Consider the following 19,624-nt stretch of genomic DNA (forward strand, 5'->3'; position numbering starts at 1 on the left):
GTCTGATTTTCAAACAATTTTTTGTGTATTCAGGTTGAGTCCACAGACACCACGTCTATTGTGACCATCCCCGTCAGTCTGAGGAGCCACTCTGGACGCTACACCATCACCGCTAAGAACAAGTCCGGACAGAAACACGTCAACGTCAGAGTCATTGTCCTCGGTATGTCTTACGTTGTTTGTATACAGCATGTTGGAACCGCTGTGTTCTGGTTCTTGGGTCTCTTGACTGTGATTTTGTCACCATTTTGTCAGACGTCCCCGGACCTCCGAAGGACCTGAGGGTCACCGACATCACCCGGTCGACCATGAGGGTGATCTGGAAACTCCCTGACAACGATGGAGGAGAGAGAATCAAGAGCTACTTTGTCGAGAAGAAGTGTGTCACTGACAAAGCCTGGACAAAGGTGAACACTGCTCAGTCCAATTTATCCATCTTATTTTATTTTAGGACGAGTCAGTTTAATTTCTACCGGTTCTTTTTTTATATTTACAGCCAAGTTTCTTTGATTACTCTTTATTTTATAGAACAATAATTTTAAAGAAAATATAACGATCAACTCCACTGGGCTTTCGAGACCGGCCAGTTGTTAGGTGATGGACCATGGCCTGCTCACATTTACACACATATCGCTTGATAGTTTTACGTCGGTACAAACTTGAATAATTAAATTAGTTTGAAGATGTTTCACATTAAAATAAAATAGATATTAAAGATGAATTATGAGCTGTTTTGCTTTAAGTTTTCAGTTTAATTTTTAAGTATTTAAATAAAAATAAAAAATTCAATATTGCTCCTGTTATTGTAAATAACCACTTTAGTTTATACTGATTCAGTGATGGGTGAAATTAAGCCAAAATTCAGTTTTGGAGCCTTGCTGTCAATTATAGTTCTTAGAAAGAAAATCAGAATCGGCAGGTTAGATTTCAGTAAACGTAACCGCCCAATAGCAATTGCTGAATTTTCAATTTTTTTTTAATTTGGGCCCTGTACCACATTTGTGATTAGCTTAGTTTAGTACAAGGAAAACTGCTAGCCTAGCTTCATGAAAAACTGAAAAAACAAGATGACCGCACAAAAATATTTGTATTAAAGGTATTGTAGTTCGATCAAGGTCTTAATCTCATATCAGTGACTTTGCAGTTGACAGCTTTGTTTCTGGATTCTGGAAACGTGATTCATAATTCAACAACGTTTATCAGGGTGGCTACATGAGCCTCCTGAAGCTTTACAAATAAACAGACATTTTACATAAATCATCATCTCCTCATCTGCAATAATAACAAACTTGTATTACCTATCATTTCATATATGGAATAATTATTTTCTGAGCTATAGTCAGAATGGACACAGTTCTAGAATAAGTTGTGAAAACTCTTTTAACTTATTCAGTTGAGTTCAACATAAATTCTGCTGTTTCACGATTGATTGACTGATGGATTGGTTGATTTGTTATCAGGTGAATGAAGCCTGTGCGAGCCAGGCCTACGTGGTGCCCGGTCTGCTGGAGGGTCAGGACTACCTGTTCAGGGTCCGAGCGGAGAACAGACTTGGATTCAGCCCGTTCGCCATCACCACCGACCCTGTCCGGGCCAGAGACCCCATCTGTGAGGACAGACCTGCACGAACTGCCCAAAACCCTGATTGCAAATGTTCCAATGCTAATCCACTTCCTCTTCTTCTTCTTCTTCTTCTTCTTCTTCTTCTTCTTCTTCTTCTCTTCCCCCAGACCCTCCCGACCCCCCCACCAAGGTCAAGGTCAACCTGGTGACAAAGAACACCGTCACTCTGAGCTGGGAGCCTCCCAAAAACAACGGCGGCGCTCCGGTGAAGCATTACATCATCGAGCGCTTGAGCTGGGACACCAGCGGCAAGGAGAAGGAGACCTGGAAGCAGTGCAACAAGAGGGAGGTGGAGGAGCTCAGCTTCGTGGTGGAGGACCTGAAGGAGGTCGGTCTATATCCATTCATGCTCAATAGCAGATTGTTTTCCTTCCAGACAGCCAGTGGTTTAAAATAAACTTGATGATCAGAGAATGTAATGGTGACTGAATCTGAAGCTGAGTAATTTCCACAAGTTAATGCGCTACATGAGTTAATAAATGACATATAGGACCTCCCTAGTTACTCTAGAAATTGACCCTGGTCACATTCTCTAGTGTTCATTAGAATAAAAGTTCCCAGTTTCCAGAGATAATCCAATAATCATGTCCCCACAAAAGACCCCACAAAAATCTCTAGTAACACCAACCTTCACCGCCACATTTGGGGCGACTGTAGTGCTCCGTCTGTTAATGTAGAAAAGGGCCTTATAAGTGCAGTTAACTAACTAACATCTGTAACTAGATGACCAATTGTTGCGTCAAAGAAAACAGAATGGGCCCAAAATAGAACCCTGAGGAACTCCAAAAGTAATTGGACACTTAATATTTTACTGCCTGAAAAATACCAATGAAACCAGTTGAGGAATGAAGCTGAGATTCCACTCTTCGGATACAGATATAATGATCTGTGGTGTCTAATAACTTGTATCTAATTCAGTGAATCTCTGAGAAAAAGATGAAGAGACACTGTTGACTGTTGTTGTCGTTGAACTTTCAGGGAGGAGAATACGAGTTCAGAGTAAAAGCCGTGAACGAAGCTGGACCCAGTCGACCCTCAGCTACCGCCGGACCTCTGGTCATCAAGGATCAGACATGTGAGTGACAGCCAATCACAGGCTTCTTATTCAGCTAGAAACGGGCACTATTGTTGGACCACTGTGGACAGAACATATTGACTATGAGCTTTTTAGGATTGTTGTGTTCTGCAGGCCACTTTTTCTCAAAGCGTCCATGTTTTTACAGGCGCTCCCACCATCGTGCTGCGTGACGCCATGGAGGGCGAGGAGGACTGTGACGTCAGCATCGTGGCGAAAGTGAGCGGCTGTCCGTTCCCAACGCTCACCTGGCAGAAGGCCACCGTGGCCAAACCTGAGGAGAAGGCCGCCGTCCGGTACGACCAGCACATCAGCAAACTGGTGACCCAGGACAAGTGCACGCTGCTGATCCAACAGGCCAGCAGACACGACAGCGCCCTCTACAGCCTGACGGCCACCAACAGCCTGGGCACCGCCACCAAGGACATCAAGCTCGCCGTGCTCGGTGAGAGAAACACGGAGCTTAACGCTTAACATGCCATTATTATCGCTGGGATAAAGTGTTTCTTCTCGGGCCGAGACTTAGCCTATCATTAGCTAATGCTGTAATTTTGATTGCCTGCCTTTGATCCAAAGGTACATTATTCTGAAACCCAAGTGGTCTGAAAAATGGCCTTCAGAACAATAAGGTTGCTCCGTCGGTTGGACAAATGGACTTTTTTTTTTACTATTGGGGAATCAGAACAATGGGAAGTCCCCTTCATTTTTTGGGGTTACATGTTGCGAAAGAATAATCTTCACGGTAGAACATTTCATTGTGGATGCTCTGAGTGTCGGCTAACGTTAGCAGCTCTGTCCTGGTCTTTATTGGATTTTGAGGACATTTACACAAAACTCCTGCTAACGTTACCTGAGACAGAGTTACATCAGGTAGTCCTCATCCTGAAAGACTATTCTCTATTAACGTTAGCTTCATTAGCTAGCTAGCTACAGCTTATAAACACAACTGTTTTCGTCTACTTCAGTCTGACAGCAAGGATCCATTTTTCCAAATATTACAATTGGCAATGACAAACAGAAAGTTATTACCATTTCATTATTTACAAATTAAGATTTGATTTGATTTGAGTTGATCATGGTTGAAGTGGTTTATCTTGTAAATAAATCTACTAGCATCTTTAAAAAAAAAATTGCCCTCCCCTGCAGGACCTCCTGGCATCCCTGTTGGACCGCTCAAGTTCACCGAGGTATTCGCGGATAGGATTGGCCTGGCCTGGAACCCTCCCAAAGACGACGGCGGATCCAAGATCACCAACTACGTGGTTGAAAAGCGTGAGGAGAACAGGAAGTCCTGGGTCCACGTCTCCAACGACCCCAAGGAGTGTGCTTACGTGGTGACCCGGCTCACAGAGAACCACGAGTATGAGTTCAGAGTCATGGCCCAGAACAAGTTCGGAGTCGGGCCCCCACTGGTCAGCGAGCCGGAGAAGGCCAGAAACCTATTCAGTGAGTTCAGATCAGTCCACCTGTCCCGTAAACGCTGAAATCTCTCCTTTAACTGATGTATTGATGATTGGTATCCGTCCTCTTGCAGCCGTCCCCGGACAGTGTGAGAAGCCGACGGTAACGGACGTCTGTCTGGAGTCGATGACCGCCAACTGGGAGGAGCCCAAGTACGACGGCGGCTCCTCCATCACTGGGTACTTCGTGGAGAAGAAGGAGACCACCGCCAAGCGCTGGGTCCGCGTGAACCGCGACCCGATCCGAGCTGTGCCTGTGGGCAACAACTGGGACGTCGCCGGCCTGCAGGAGGGCGCCATGTACCAGTTCAGGGTCATCGCCGCCAACGCCGCTGGCTGCGGTCTGCCCAGCGTGCCCTCTGACCCCGTCCTCTGCAGAGACCCCATCAGTAAGAACGCTGCTCATTGCTTTAGAGGACGTGACAGTCAGTGGATCAGTCACATTAAAATATTTTAACTGAATTTATTTAACTTTAAACTCATTAGAGATGTTTGTTGCTTCTGGAAAATGATTAAAAAGTAAGAAAGGATCATGTAAAACACATGTAAGTGAAGTTTGTTTTTGATGATACGAGTGTATGTGTGCGTCTGCAGAGCCTCCCGGGCCGCCCATTCCGAAGGTGACGGACTGGACGAAGTCCACCGTGGATCTGGAGTGGATCCCCCCCCTTGTGGACGGAGGGTCGAAGGTCACGGGCTACATCGCCGAGTTCAAGGAGGTGAACAAAGAGGAGGAGGAGAAGAAGGCTCAGAGGAGGCTGCTGCTGAGCGGTGACGAGGAGGAGAAGGAGCCAGAGAGCGAGGAGACCTGGAAGAAGGTCAGTGAGTCCAGTCCACCGAAGAAATAAACTGAACGTCCACAAACGGCTGATCCACGTGTTTCTTCTGCTTCCTCCACTGTGATATTTGTCTGAGCTCACCTTAAATCTCTGTTTAACACCTGGACGTACCTGCAGAATTAATGACATCACTACTGGTTTGGATCCAATCAGGGTCCAGTATGAAACTTACACTTGGTGTGATGTGGAATACAATTTATTGAGTCTACATCTTCCAATGAGGGAAAAAGAGGAGATTTGATTTTTACAAATTTTTGTTGAAATTATGTCACATATTATTGTTATATGTCAGAAATATGTAAAATAACCATATGTACTAAAAATACAAAGACCTACCTCTTATCTCTAGTTGAACAAAAGCAGAAGACATCTTATGTTCCCACTAAAGTTGATAAATCTGACAAAGACACCAGCCTCATGGGTTTTTAATTTCCTGTTTTAGGGATTGAGGGATTGTTGTTGTTGTTGAGTTTCTGATTTTCCTCTCATCTCTCTGCAGGCGAAGGACACCGAAATCAGAGGAACCAAGTTCGTGGTGGCCGGTCTGAAGGAAGGCGGTCTGTACCGCTTCAGAGTCCGAGCCGTGAACGCGGCCGGAGTCGGAGAACCGGGACTCGTTTCTGAGCTGATCGAGGTCAAAGACAGAACAAGTAAGGATCTGATCCGCCTGATACTGAACCGTGGACATTGTTGAGTGTTTCTGGTGATAAAACATTTTTTATTAAATAAAAAACGTAACCTTCCCTCTGTTCCAGTTCCTCCTGAGATGGACCTGGACGCCTCGGTGAAGGAGAAGATCGTGGTCCACGCCGGCGGCACCATCCGCATCATCGCCTATGTGTCCGGTAAACCCGCCCCCCAGATCTCCTGGTGCCGGGACGACGCCGAGGTGCCCAAAGAGGCTGTGGTGGAGACGACGGGTATCTCAAACTCACTGGTCATCAAGAACTGCAGACGCCAACACCAGGGCATCTACACGCTGAGCGCCAAGAACGAGGGAGGAGAGAGGAAGAAGGCGATCATCGTGGAGGTCCTGGGTGAGTCCGGTTTATCAGAAATGTTTATGTGTTTATGATGAGTCAGTTGAAGTAGGGTAACAAGACTCCTGACATTCCTGTCCGCTCCCTGCAGATGTCCCAGGACCGGTCGGCCTTCCCTTTGCCGGCGAGAATCTGACCAACGACTCCTGCAAGCTGACCTGGTACTCCCCCGAGGACGACGGTGGCTCGGCCATCACCAACTACATCATCGAGAAGAGAGTGTCGGACCGCATGGGCTGGACCTCGGTGTCCTACACGGTGACGAGGAATAACGCCGTGGTGCAGGGACTCCTCGACGGCAAGGGCTACTTCTTCAGGATCGCGGCCGAGAACATCATTGGCATGGGACCGTTCATTGAGACCGACAAGATGGTTCTCATCAAGGACCCCATCTGTAAGTCTGACACTAAACAATCTGAAACATCTGAATATACGGAGCTGGTGGAGGGCAGTAATAAAAAACTCAAAGGTTGGATCAACCTCATCTCACCACAGTCGCCTCTACAGTGGATGACCCAATCAAATTATGCTTTGCAATCAGATTTATCAATAAGGAAATACTCTTGATTTATAGACCAGAATCACCATTTTATCTCCAGCAATCTGAAATTTGAGGAGACGTTGAAGCTGTAAATTTGGCCTATTCATAAGAAAACGACACACTGATTTCAGTTATTTATCCCCTCCCCCAGCTCCATAATAATTTAGATATTTTGCACCTTCTAAGGCACCGTAGTAAAGACCTGTGAAAATTTTGAATTTTTTCTAAAATACTGAGTCATTTGAGTCATTTGAGATAAAACTTCCAAAAGTAAATCTTTAATATTTTTTGTTTAAAAACTATATACTCTAGTTTGCCTATTGTCTATTTTCCTTTAAATTAATTAATTTTGATCTAAATATCAGTTACTTTCTGGACATGTATTTAAAACTATGGGACCCGTAAAAAAAACGTAATGTAATGTAAATTTTGACATAATTACCAGCATAATTGAAAATGTCCGACTCAAACCTAAAATACCGACTTTAGACTAAATCAGAAAGTAGTTACTACTATGTCCTTAATACGTCTCACGTGTTTGTGTCCTCCAGCCGTCCCGGAGCGCCCAGAGGACCTGTTCATCACTGGCATTACCAAGGACTCCCTCTCGGTTACCTGGAGAGCGCCCAAGTACGACGGCGGTGCCGAGGTGACCGAGTACGTCCTCGAGACCCGTATGATCGGCCGGGACAACTTCACGCGAGTAGGCGGAGACACCAAGCTGATGGACAGGAAGTTCACGCTGACGGGGCTTAAGGACGGCTCGAGCCACGAGTTCAGAGTCTCTGCCATCAACCAGGTGGGACAGGGAAAACCATCCTTCGCCACCAAACCGGTCCAGTGCAAGGACGAGCTCGGTGAGTGACGCCACAACATTTTATTATTTGATGAAAAACTCAAGATGCTGCGATACAGAAAACATAGGCCATAATAAACCTTAACATTTTAATGTGTCCCCCTTCAGAACCACCCACCCTGGACCTGGACTTCAGGGACAAGATGATGGTGAAGGTTGGAGACACGTGCACGCTGTCGGGACGCTACAGCGGCAAACCGGCCCCGGCTGTCGCCTGGACGAAGAACGACGAGGAGCTGAAGGCAGACGACGAGATCGCCCTGCACAGCACCGCGCGCCACCTCAGCCTCAACATCAGCAAGGCCAAGAGGGAACACAGCGGACGCTACTGCGTCAGCGTGGAGAACGCCGCTGGAACTCGCACAGGAATCTGCACCATCACCGTAGTCGGTGAGTCGCTGCTTGAAGCATGTAGAGATAGAAAGAACAGGATTATCAGATTCTAACATTGGAGGGAAAGAAAGAACTGGACCGAGTAACAAGATGCAGACTAGAGATGAAGGATGTGATAGTTAGGAAACACAGCTGGTTTGCATGTTCATACTCAAGATTTTAAAAGCCAATCCAAATGAATGACTCACCTGTATGAATTCTTCCTCCCGTCAGACCGTCCTCAGCCTCCGAAGGGCCCTGTGGTGTTCAACGAGGTCTACAGGAACTACATGGTGATCTCCTGGAACCCTCCTCTGGATGACGGAGGCTGCGCTGTCTCCAACTACATCATCGAGAAGAGAGACACCAACAGAGATCTCTGGATGCCCGTCACCTCGTCCTGCACCAGGACCACCTGCAAGGTGGGCAGATCGTTGCTGAAGTGCTCGAAGGAAAAGATTTAACAAAGTTTTAACTAATTAAACGATCAACAAGAAAAGACACTCAGCCAACAGCTGATATCTGTCACCAAAACCTGAGATATGAAGTCTAATATACATATTGTGTTCAATCAGTCGGGTTTAAAAAGCCGGGTTTTGGTTCATTCTTAATTTTATTGTATTTGTGTCTACATAAAAGTACAACGATAACATATACAGATACACATATATACGAAAACTGAAAACTCACCTCTTCAAGAAGTACTACCCTGAGCCTTCCTCTTAGCACTTATTGTATTTGTATTAGTTTGTTGCACATATTGGTTTGTTTCTGCTCTGTACTTTTGGTTGGTTTATGGTCTTAGATGCTTGTTTAAAAAAGGAGATGCACTTATGTTTGAGAAATTCACTCGAAGCCGATGTAAAAGTAATTATCACAGGACATTTATTCTTGCAAGAAGGAGACAGAGTTGAAACACATACAAGTCATGTATCAAGGCTGCTCACAGGTCTGTCTCTGAGTCTGATATTTATACTTCGGATAACACACAAGTGCGTTTGCACAGAATCATTTGCATAAAGCTACGTGGCATGTCTTGAACTCGCCCCTTCCGCACAAGCAAACGTCTTCTTGACGTTTAGTAAGATATACAATTGTCCCTTACAGAAGGTCACAGTGACTGCTAAACGAGGAACATCTGAGGATAACAAGTGTGAAGAGAGTTCACACAGGAGTCACAGACTTCACGGAGCCTTGTATGTTAAACAATAAGAACTGGTCATTCTAAAAGTTATTTTTCTCCAACAACTTATGACTTCTGGTGACTAGTAGTTCTCTTGAATACCTATGTTGAATGCGCTTCTTGTAAGTCACTTTGAATTGAAGCTAAATGACTGTAATGTAATGTACGATAGACCAATTACGTTAAATAGAAGATGACAATTACAGACAAAAATGTACAATTCTTTCTTGTCATAGCTGTCAACAATTTATAAACAATCTCAAAGAATCAACTGGAACACAGATCACGTTCCAGATGTTTAGAGATAAAAATCCAATGGACAATGGTTTTATTCAGTATAACGATTATAGAGTAGACAGAGTCATTGCAGTACATATATGGAAATAAAGAGTTCTGACATGTTGTCTAAAAACATGCAGCTGTACAATAACCTAAATAAACTTCAGTACGATGAAATCTGTATTTAAATGATCTGAAGAGAGATATTTTATATCAGCTTTCAGTACTTGATCATTTTTGATCATTTTGGTCACGTTTCAGTCCTCAGAACTGACTCCCACTGTCTTTTGCCTCAGGTGCCAAAGCTGATTGAGGGTCGCGACTACATCATCAGGATCATGGCTGAAAACATTTATGGCGTCAGCGAGCCTCTTCTGTCTGCAGAGTCCAAGGCCAGGGATGTCTTCAGTAAGTCAGACCTGCAAACAGGAAACATTCAAGACGATGTAAAGGATGACGAATCCCGTAGTGTGTCTGATCTGTGGGACTTTGTTTCCTTTGCAGAGGTGCCCGACGCTCCTAAACAGCCCACAGTGAAGGAGGTCTACCACGACTCCGCCCTCGTCAGCTGGGAACCTCCTGCTGACGGAGGGAAACCAATCACAGGCTACATCGTGGAGAGGAAGGAGACCATGGCCCACAGGTACACAGAACACACAGCACTAGAAACCTTTGTGGTTTTGGAGGGTAAAGGAATGCCCCCAGTGTTAGTCTTTCTGTGTCCACATCACAGGACAAGAAATTCGTAACCTTTTAAACCCTAACTTAAAAAAAATAAACCTAACCCAGACACCATCATTCAAAACCAATCATTCACCCCCAGCCCACCAGCAACAGTTGGATTTAAGATGTTTCACTTTTTATTTTTTGTAAGCAACCATTAAGGCTAAACCTCTTTTCGTCTGAAACATTTCAAAGGTTGTGACCTGATGACCACTAAATTGTTGGGTATCATTGGCATATTTTAATGGAGTATTTGTGTTACCAAGTAATCTGTTAAAATTGCTGATTAATCATTTGAAACTTGTTTCGTACGACCGACAGTCCAAAACCCAAAGAGATTCAGTTTACAAGAAAATAAAACAGAGAACAGCTGCAAATCCTCACATTGGAGAAGAACATGGTCAAAAGATTCCAGCTTTTGTTTCCTCCTTACAAACCCCATAAAATATGAAACGGTAAGGCTGCAGAATAAAGTCTGAACATGCTACCTTTTCAGGTGGGTTCGCTGCAACACCGAGAGAATCCATCCGAAGGTGGAGTACTGGGTGACGGAGCTGCTGCAGGGATGCGAGTACGAGTTCAGAGTCAGCGCTGAGAACATCGTGGGAGCCGGAGACCCGAGCCCACCGTCCAAACCCGTCTTTGCCAAAGACCCCATAGGTAAGTCCCCCTCTTAAACAACAACACTTCATCTTATTGCTGTTACTGTATCCCACTCACAACAAGAATTCCTCCCTGTCCTTTGCAACAGTGAAACCCGGTCCACCGGTGAACTTCCAGGTCATCGACTTCACCAAGGAGTCGGTGACTCTGTCGTGGCAGCCGCCCACCGACACCGGCAGAGGAAAGATTTTCGGATACCTGTTAGAGTTCCAGAAGTCTGGAGAGGAGGAGTGGTCCAAGGTGAGACGCTTGTCCAATTACCATGAACTACCCGTTTGGTTTAAGGACACCGTGACCTTTGTGATATTGAACTCTTGTCCTGCCGCTTTCTTCAGGTGAACCAGACTCCAGAGTCCTGCCAGGAGACAAAGTTTAAGGTGATCAACCTAGACGATGGTGTTATGTACCGATTCAGAGTCATGGCGGTCAACGCTGCCGGAGAGTCCGACCCAACTAACTTGAAGGAACCAATCAAAGTGCAAGACAGACTTGGTGAGTCGTAGTAACTGTGGTTGAGTCCTATTTGAACCAATGCTGGTTTAGAACTGCTGTGTACCAATGTAATATTACTGTGTTCATCCCCCCAGAGCCCCCAGAGCTGATTCTTGATGCTGCAATGACCCGAGAGGTGAAGGCCATGGCCGGCACTCACATCACTCTGATGGCCACCATCAGTGGTGTCCCCTTCCCCACTGTCGCCTGGCAGAAGAACGAGGCCGAGGTGCCCACCAGGGCCGACATCGAGACCAGCCAGACGGGCACCAAGCTGGAGATGAGGTTCTGTAACCGTGGTGACTGTGGAGACTACACCCTAACTGTGGAGAACCCAGCTGGATCCAAGACAGCCATCTGCACTGTGCTGGTCGTCGGTAAGAAATGGATCAAAGGTTTTTAGCTTGAGTACATGAGTGTTATTCAGCACTTCTGTATGTGTTTGCTCTGATCAGTTTGGGGAGGATTGTCAATCGCCACTGTAATGTGTTTGATGCATTTAGTTAATGTCATTTTCAGAATAAGGTTTTTTGCCAAGTGTGTTATTCACCTACAAGGATTCTGCCTTGGTGTTTACTGCATACATTCAATATATTAAGTGCAAATAAAAATACAGGCAAAGTAATGCAAAAGTCAAGAACATAAAAGGAAAAAAAATTACGATAAAAAAAGAAATATGGATGCCCGGGCCTTGTTGATCCAGTCGGAAAGAAACAAGATTTGTGGCATGAGGGGAGTGGTTCAAAGAGATCAAAAAGAGTCCACCACTATCTTTCGTGTCCACCTCAGGGTCCAGGAGGTTTAGAGGTCCTGGTGGGATGGCAGATTTCAGTTAATCACCCAAATGATACGCTGCAGTCTGCCCCTGTCCTTGTCTGTGGCAGCAACGTACTAGATATTGAATTGAATGAAAAGTTAAGACAGTTTTGTGACGTTTCTTGTGTGTTTTTTGTTTTTTTTAGACAAACCTGGTCCCATCCAGCACCTCCGGGTGTCTGACATCAGGAGTGACTCTGCCTACCTGTCCTGGAAGGACCCAGAGGACAACGGCGGTGTTCGCATCACTAACTTTGTGGTGGAGAAGAAAGACATTGCATCAACACAGTGGGTCCCTGTCTGCTCCACGTCCAAGAAACGCAGCATGACGCTGAAGTACCTGATAGAGGGCACATCCTACCAGTTCAGAGTCGCTGCTGAGAACCAGTACGGCCGCAGCGAATACGTCGAGACGCGAAGGGCCATCAAGGCAATGAACCCACTCTGTGAGTAACAGCACAGTTAACACTTGATCAGCAGATTATTGTGTATTATATTGTACTGAGATTAGATCACAGAGTGTTTTAAAACAATACATAAATACAACAAAAATACTCAAATTTAATGCTACTATCATATAATTTTGGGTGCAACAACAGAACAACATAGACAATGTTTTAAGACTCATAATCGGGTTTGTTACTGGCTTTGTTACTGAGATTTGGTGCCAACATTTTCAATGGTCTATCCTCAAAATTATTTGTTATTCAAAGAAAACAAACCCATTGTGATTCAATCTCATTTGGGACCAAAATAGGTGAATTCTATGTTTTGAATGCTCAAAGTCACCAGTTCAAACCTAATTGTTTTTTCTTCCATCCCTCCAGTCCCTCCTGGTCCGCCTAAAGACCTGCACCATGACGATGTGGATAAGACTGAGGTGTGGTTGGTCTGGAACTGGCCCGACCGCAACGGGGGAAGTGAGATCACAGGCTTCCTGGTGGAGTATCAGGAAGAGGGAGTGAAGGACTGGGACGAATGGAAGGTTGTTAGCATCCCAGAGAGTCATGTGACTGGCCTTGAGGAAGGAAAGACCTACCGTTTCAGAGTGAGGGCTGAGAACGCCATTGGCCTCAGCAGACCCGACACCACTGTGCCTATCCTCTGCCAGGAAAAACTGGGTGAGATACAGGACAAACCCCCAGCACTATATATCACCTCTATCAGATTAAATTAGAGGTTTTATGCTGGATCATAGATAATACATTTATAAATGGAGAATTTTACTGTTTTCCTAATTTAAAATTAGAGGTTCACCAATATTGGTCCAGATTTAGTTCTTATCAGCATCAGCAACATCAGCAACCTAATGTGCCTTGAATTGGTATTTGGCATCAACAATGTTTGTGTTCAAGGCAGAGAAATGCCATAGTTGCATCTGTATTTGGTAAACTGTTGGTCGTTAACATTGAATATTTCATTGTTTTTGAACTTGAGTATAGTCGCATGGGGTAACCTCCTCTGTCTGTATGTCCACAGTGCCTCCAGTTGTCGAGGTGGACGTCAAGCTCATTGAAGGCATCACCGTAAAAGCCGGCACCACCATCAGGCTGCCAGCCATTATGAGAGGAATACCCATTCCCACTCCCAAGTGGTCCATCGAAGGAGAGGAGATCACTAGTGAGGCTAACATCAAGGTTGAAACTGACAACTTCTCCACTGTGCTCAGCATTAATGAGTGCACCAGGAACCACACGGGCACCTACCTGCTCACTGTGTCCAACCCAGCTGGATCCAAGACGGTGGCCTTGAACGTCACTGTCCTGGATGTTCCCGCTGCTCCCATTGGACCTGCCAACATCCTTGAAGTCACTCCGGACTCTATGATGATTGAATGGCGTCCTCCCAAGGACGACGGCGGTAGCCCTGTCACCACCTACATCGTGGAGAAGCGAGAGTCCAACAAGGAGACCTGGGGAGGTGTGGGCACTGTCGGCCTTGCCACCAAGCTCAACATCAGCCGCCTCCAGAGGGGAGTGGAGTATGTGGTTCGCATTCGTGCTGAGAACAAGATGGGCATTGGCGCTCCTCTGGAAAGCAAGCCCACTGTTGCCGAACACTCCTTTTTGCCGCCCAGCCAGCCTGGTAAGCCACAGCCCTTGGATATCTCAGAGGATGCTGTTACAGTTGGCTGGACCATGCCCCTGTCTGATGGTGGCAGCCAGATCACCGGCTACATCATTGAGCGCCGACACAAGGGAGGAAAATGGATCCGTGTCAACAAGACACCATGTAAGGACCTGAGGTACAGAGTCCTGGGACTGTTTGAGGGCAATGAGTACGAGTTCAGAGTGTTTGCTGAGAATATTGTTGGCTACAGCGGCCCGTCTCTCACCTCTGACCTCTGCAAGCCCTGCAGGCCCATCACTGTCCCCAGCCCCCCTGTCAACCCCAAAGTTAGAGATTATAGCAAGACCACCGCTGACCTGGTGTGGACTAAACCCAACAAAGACGGAGGCAGCCCCATCCTGGGCTACACTGTGGAAATGAAGAAGGCAGATACTGAAGAATGGAAAAAGTTGAACCTGGATGACTTCATCAAGCAGTCTGCCTACGGAGTGAAGGGTCTGGAGGGGGGCGTGACATACAGATTCAGAGTCTATGCCTCAAACATGATCGGAGATGGAGAGCCCAGAGAAATCCCAGACTCCATCACTGCTCAGGATATCCTGATCCCTCCAGAGATAGAGATGGACGTCACCTGCCGCGATCACCTTACCGTGCGGGTTGGACACAACATCAACATCATCGGGTACATCAAAGCCCGTCCTGACCCAGAAGTACTTTGGTCAAAGGGGGAGACAGTTCAGGAGAACAGCAAACGTGTCGCCATCATTCAGAACTTCCCTGTGGTCCACCTGAAGATCAAGGAGGCCACAAGAGCTGACCACGGCAAATATATCCTTAAGGTTTCAAATGAGGGCGGAGAGGCCTCTTGCACCATCACAGTAAATGTGCTAGACAGACCCAGCCACTGCCAGAACCTGCACACAACCTATGTCACCAGGGACTCATGTATGCTCAACTGGGAGGCCCCTAAGGACAATGGCGGATCTGAGATCACCAACTACATTGTGGAGTGCCGTGAGCCCAGTATTAGCATGTGGTCTATGATCACCTCCCACTGCACCAATCGTAAGATCAAGGCTAAGATGATGGAAGGCCATGAGTACATGTTCCGTGTCTGTGCTGAGAACAAGATGGGCCCGGGACCATGTGTGGAGACCAAGACCCCTCTGCTGGCCATCGACCCCATTGAGAAGCCCGGTGAGCCTGAGAACTTCAGAGCCACTGACATCGGTAAGAACCATGTCTATCTGAGATGGAGAAAGCCTGACTACGATGGCGGCAGTCCCAATATCTCCTACAACTTGGAGTGCAAAGTCAAAGATGCAGAGGAGTGGGTGAAACTAAGCACTGGCAATCTCACTGACACCTTTTTCCTGGCTGACAAGTGCGTTGAGAACCAGACATACACCTTCAGGTAAGTTACTGCGTTCTTACTTTAAAAGTTCATACTGTTTGTTTTACAGGGTGTTTTATGGCTCAGAAATTGTGTTTTTTGAGTAATGCACAAACTAATGTAAACTACTTAATAATAATACCTAGCAATTATTATCATTTGTTATCCAGGGTGCAGACTGTCAATGAAGGAGGTGAGAGTGCTTGGGTGAAACTTGCCGATATTATCGTGAGGGAGGAGATCCAGAAGCCTGTCCTTGACCTGAAGCTGGCCGGAGTTCTGACAGTGAAGGCTGGAGAGTCGGTGAGAATGGAGGCCGGCCTGAGAGGAAAGCCCCAGCCTGAGGTCAAATGGACGAAAGACAAGGCTGTTGGAGACAACCCAAGAATCAGCTATGAGACTGGGCCCGACTACTCTAAGTTCCTTTTGACCAAATCCAGACGCAGTGACACTGGAAAGTTTATCGTCACTGCCACCAACTCGGCCGGCACCTTCACGGCATACGCCAACATTAATGTCCTGGATGTTCCCGGCCCAGTGAGGAACCTCAGAGTCACCGGCATTGGGTCCGACAAGTGCAGAGTGGTGTGGGATGCTCCGGAGGACGATGGAGGTTGTGAAGTAGACAGCTACATCCTAGAGAAATGCGAGACCAGGAGGATGGTCTGGTCCACGTACTCAGCCGCTGTGGTGACACCATACTGCAACGTCATCCGTCTGATGGAGAGCAACGAGTACATCTTCAGAGTAAGGGCTGAGAACAAGATGGGAACCGGCCCCGCCATGGAGAGCAAGCCTGTCACTGTCAAGACTCAGTTCAACAAACCTGGACCCCCTGAGGTTCCTGACGTCACCAAGGTAAGTAAAAGACTCCCTATATTAAGGATTTTCCTAAAATTGGCACACGTGAAACATATTTCAGCCTGGTATCTTGTCTTGATACCAGTAGTGGTAAACAACCTAGCTGTAGTCACACTGTTGATACTTTTGTGATGCAGGTGAGTAAAGATGAGATGACCGTTGTCTGGGCTCCTCCTGAGAATGACGGAGGAAAGTCGATCACCGGCTACATCTTGGAGAGGAAGGAGAAGAGGGCAGTGCGCTGGGTGCCGTGCACCAAGAGCCCCATCACTGAGAGACGCATGAAAGTCACCAACCTGATTCCCAACCACGAATACCAGTTCAGAGTGAAGGCTGAGAACGAGGTCGGCCTGGGAGAACCCAGCAAACCCTGCAGACCCGTTGCAGCCAAAGATCCCATCGGTGAGTGTGCAGTTGCTGTCACAGTTCAGTTTTCGTCTTCAAAAATGTTCTTGAGATTTGTGCTCAGATCAGATAACATGTAAACCACAGGAAGTTTAACACGTTTGAGATGGACTTGAAAGGCGTCTCCCTTGTGTCTTCAGGTTTAAGTATTTTTTATTGAACTTTGAGTTACTGTCTCTTCCTGCAGAGCCCCCTGGCCCCCCTGCAGGCCTGAAGGTGGGCGATAGCACCAAGACCTCTATCACCCTGTCCTGGTCTAAACCTGTGTATGATGGTGGTGCCCCCATCATCAACTACAGCCTGGACATGAGGCTGAAAAGTGAGGCTGACCCTGAGAAGCCCACAGAGGGCTGGAAGAGAATTGACACCCATGGCCCATTGGTGCACACAGAGTTCACTATCGGCCGGCTGGATGAGAAGCAGGAGTACGATTTCAAGGTGTCCGCCCAAAACCAGGTGGGCTGGGGACGTCACGCCTACTTGAAGGAGGCTGTCTCTCCCAAGGAGGTCCTGGGTAAGAATGAACGGCTTCAGCCAACAGAGGCTGTGCTTGCCATTGTATTACACAACATGGTAAATGTTCACAACACTAATAATCTTTACATCAATTTGTTTCTATGTTAACAGAGGCTCCAGAGATTGACCTGGACGCCAGTCTGAGGAAAGGCCTGTCTGTTAGGGCCGGCTGTCCAATCAGGCTTTTCGCTGTGATCAGAGGAAGGCCTGCCCCCAAGGTTACCTGGAAGCGCATGGGTGTGGACAATGTGATCCGCAGAGGTCATGTGGACCAGGTTGACACCATGTCCTTCCTGGTCATCCCTGAGAGCACCAGAGATGATTCTGGGAGATACTGTCTGTCTCTGTCTAATTCAGCTGGAGAGAAAGCTGTGTATGTCCGCGTCAAAGTCCTCGGTGAGAAACATAATAATAATGACAAACTACATTTTTACAGCACTTGCCTTTAAGGAAACTGTATGATCAAAGTGATTCCTAAATTCATCCTCTGTAGATACTCCTGGTCCCGTTGGCGGTCTGGAGGCAAACAACATCACCAAGACGTCAGCTCAGCTGTCCTGGTTGGTGCCAGATAATGATGGTGGTAGCCCCATCATCAACTACATTGTGGAGAAACGGGAGGTGGATAGGAAGACCTGGAACAAGTGCACAGAGGAGCTTAAGAAGACCAGCTTCAAGGTGACCAACATGGCGCCTGGCATCGAGTACTACTTCAGAGTCACAGCCTGCAACAAGTATGGCATCGGAGTTCCTCAGGATTCGCCCAAGTCCTACCTGGCTGTTGACCCAATCAGTGAGTGTCACCACAGACTGTGTGAACAAGGTTTAGCATGTCAAAACCACGTGTTCCTCTGTTGTTCGTTCATTTTTGTATTCTTCCTAACACCCGCTTTGTGTCGCATTCAGGTGAGCCGGACCCTCCGAAGAAAATGGACGTGTTGGAGATTACCAAGAATAGTGCCACGTTAGGCTGGCTGAAGCCACTCCGAGATGGAGGAGCCAAAATCAACGGTTATGTGGTGGACTACCAGGAGGACGGTGCTCCCGAGGACAAGTGGACACCGTACTCTGTGGTCAAAGACATGACCATTGTGGTGGTCGGTCTGAAGGAAGGAAAGAAATACAAGTTCAGAGTGGCAGCCAGGAACTCAGTGGGAGTCAGTCTGGCCAGAGAGGCAGAGGGAGTGTTTGAGGTCAAGGAGCAGCTCAGTGAGTAGACCTAAACATCTACCTCAGACTAGTCTTACCGAATCACGCAAACATTCAACTTGAAGTAACTTTTGGTGTTTCTTGTTCCTCCCAGTGGCTCCTAAGGTCATCATGCCCGACATTGTGACGGTGAGAGCTGGATCCAAGCTGGTGGTCGAAGCCCTTGTGGCAGGTAAACCCTCTCCCTTCTGCAAGTGGAAGCAGGGCAACGAGGATGTGCTGACCTCCGACCGCCTGTCGGTCGTAAAGACGCTGACGACCTGCACGCTTATCATAAAGAACGTGAAGAGAAACGACACCGGCTACTACAGCCTGTCTGCTGAGAACAGCAGCGGCAGGATCAACCAGATCCTCAGAGTCACCGTCATGGGTCAGTTTGAACAACAGACGCTGCTAAAGCTGCTGGTTCTAAACTGAAAAGATACAGATGATACTTAAAATGCGACTGATGAATAACAGGTGTGTTCGTTTACATTAATAACTCTTCCTCTGGGTCACTGCAGACATCCCTGGACCCCCTGAAGCTCCTCTGGAGATCACGGAACTGGACATTGATGCCTGCACGCTGCTCTGGAACTCCCCACAGGAGGATGGCGGCAGCAACATCACCAACTATATTGTGGAGAAGTGTGACGTTAGCCAGGGCGACTGGATCCCCATAAGCACATCCTGCACCAAAACCAGCTTTAGAGTGACCAAACTGACAAATGGCAAAGAGTATGGCTTCCGAGTCCGTGCTGAGAACAGGTTTGGCGTCTCTGCGCCCATCTACTCTGAGAAGATGATTGCCAGACATTCATTTGGTGAGTGCAAGCCAAAACATTACTTGTAATCGATATTACAGCAATGACACTATGTACTAACAATTTTTTTTTTTTTTTTGCCCAAAGATCCTCCCAGCGAGCCCAGAAACCTGCAGATCAACAAAGTCAACAAGGAATTTGTCATCCTGTCATGGGAGCATCCCAGCAGCGACGGAGGCTCCCCCATCACTGGATTTTGCATTGAAAAGAAGGAGAGGAACAGCCTTCTGTGGGTGAAGGCCAATGAGTCCTTGGTCAAAGCCACCCAGTACACCTGCACTGGCCTGATGGAGGGCGTGGAGTACACCTTCAGGGTGTCAGCACTCAACCTGGCTGGACAGGGCAAACCCTGCAAACAAACAGACTTGATCACTGCTAGGACTGATATTGGTACGATTGATTTCA

The 19,624-nt window shown here is 47.0% G+C and overlaps 1 protein-coding gene across 13 annotated transcripts in view; it reads left to right on the top strand.

Moving 5' to 3' along the window:
- Nucleotides 1-19,624, top strand: part of ttn.2 (titin, tandem duplicate 2) — a 203,742-nt gene that overhangs the window by 129,636 nt on the left and 54,482 nt on the right. For all 13 annotated transcript variants that reach the window (XM_068736078.1, XM_068736131.1, XM_068736139.1 and 10 more), the window contains 33 exons: nucleotides 34-163; nucleotides 256-407; nucleotides 1,461-1,608; nucleotides 1,731-1,951; nucleotides 2,602-2,698; nucleotides 2,847-3,143; nucleotides 3,845-4,144; nucleotides 4,233-4,547; nucleotides 4,753-4,976; nucleotides 5,497-5,647; nucleotides 5,753-6,034; nucleotides 6,129-6,431; nucleotides 7,130-7,435; nucleotides 7,543-7,824; nucleotides 8,041-8,228; nucleotides 9,565-9,676; nucleotides 9,773-9,911; nucleotides 10,488-10,651; nucleotides 10,743-10,894; nucleotides 10,990-11,146; nucleotides 11,242-11,523; nucleotides 12,109-12,408; nucleotides 12,790-13,083; nucleotides 13,442-15,446; nucleotides 15,596-16,283; nucleotides 16,424-16,688; nucleotides 16,879-17,205; nucleotides 17,319-17,603; nucleotides 17,701-18,000; nucleotides 18,114-18,416; nucleotides 18,511-18,786; nucleotides 18,920-19,219; nucleotides 19,307-19,609. In XM_068736078.1, the coding sequence (XP_068592179.1) occupies nucleotides 34-163; nucleotides 256-407; nucleotides 1,461-1,608; nucleotides 1,731-1,951; nucleotides 2,602-2,698; nucleotides 2,847-3,143; nucleotides 3,845-4,144; nucleotides 4,233-4,547; nucleotides 4,753-4,976; nucleotides 5,497-5,647; nucleotides 5,753-6,034; nucleotides 6,129-6,431; nucleotides 7,130-7,435; nucleotides 7,543-7,824; nucleotides 8,041-8,228; nucleotides 9,565-9,676; nucleotides 9,773-9,911; nucleotides 10,488-10,651; nucleotides 10,743-10,894; nucleotides 10,990-11,146; nucleotides 11,242-11,523; nucleotides 12,109-12,408; nucleotides 12,790-13,083; nucleotides 13,442-15,446; nucleotides 15,596-16,283; nucleotides 16,424-16,688; nucleotides 16,879-17,205; nucleotides 17,319-17,603; nucleotides 17,701-18,000; nucleotides 18,114-18,416; nucleotides 18,511-18,786; nucleotides 18,920-19,219; nucleotides 19,307-19,609 (10,048 nt within the window). The remainder of the gene's footprint in view (nucleotides 1-33; nucleotides 164-255; nucleotides 408-1,460; nucleotides 1,609-1,730; nucleotides 1,952-2,601; nucleotides 2,699-2,846; nucleotides 3,144-3,844; nucleotides 4,145-4,232; nucleotides 4,548-4,752; nucleotides 4,977-5,496; nucleotides 5,648-5,752; nucleotides 6,035-6,128; nucleotides 6,432-7,129; nucleotides 7,436-7,542; nucleotides 7,825-8,040; nucleotides 8,229-9,564; nucleotides 9,677-9,772; nucleotides 9,912-10,487; nucleotides 10,652-10,742; nucleotides 10,895-10,989; nucleotides 11,147-11,241; nucleotides 11,524-12,108; nucleotides 12,409-12,789; nucleotides 13,084-13,441; nucleotides 15,447-15,595; nucleotides 16,284-16,423; nucleotides 16,689-16,878; nucleotides 17,206-17,318; nucleotides 17,604-17,700; nucleotides 18,001-18,113; nucleotides 18,417-18,510; nucleotides 18,787-18,919; nucleotides 19,220-19,306; nucleotides 19,610-19,624) is intronic.

The sequence above is a fragment of the Cebidichthys violaceus genome, unplaced genomic scaffold (assembly GCF_023349555.1).
Source record: "Cebidichthys violaceus isolate CVI_PGR_0920_01 unplaced genomic scaffold, fCebVio1.0.p SCAF_11, whole genome shotgun sequence".
Taxonomy (NCBI): domain Eukaryota; kingdom Metazoa; phylum Chordata; class Actinopteri; order Perciformes; family Stichaeidae; genus Cebidichthys; species Cebidichthys violaceus.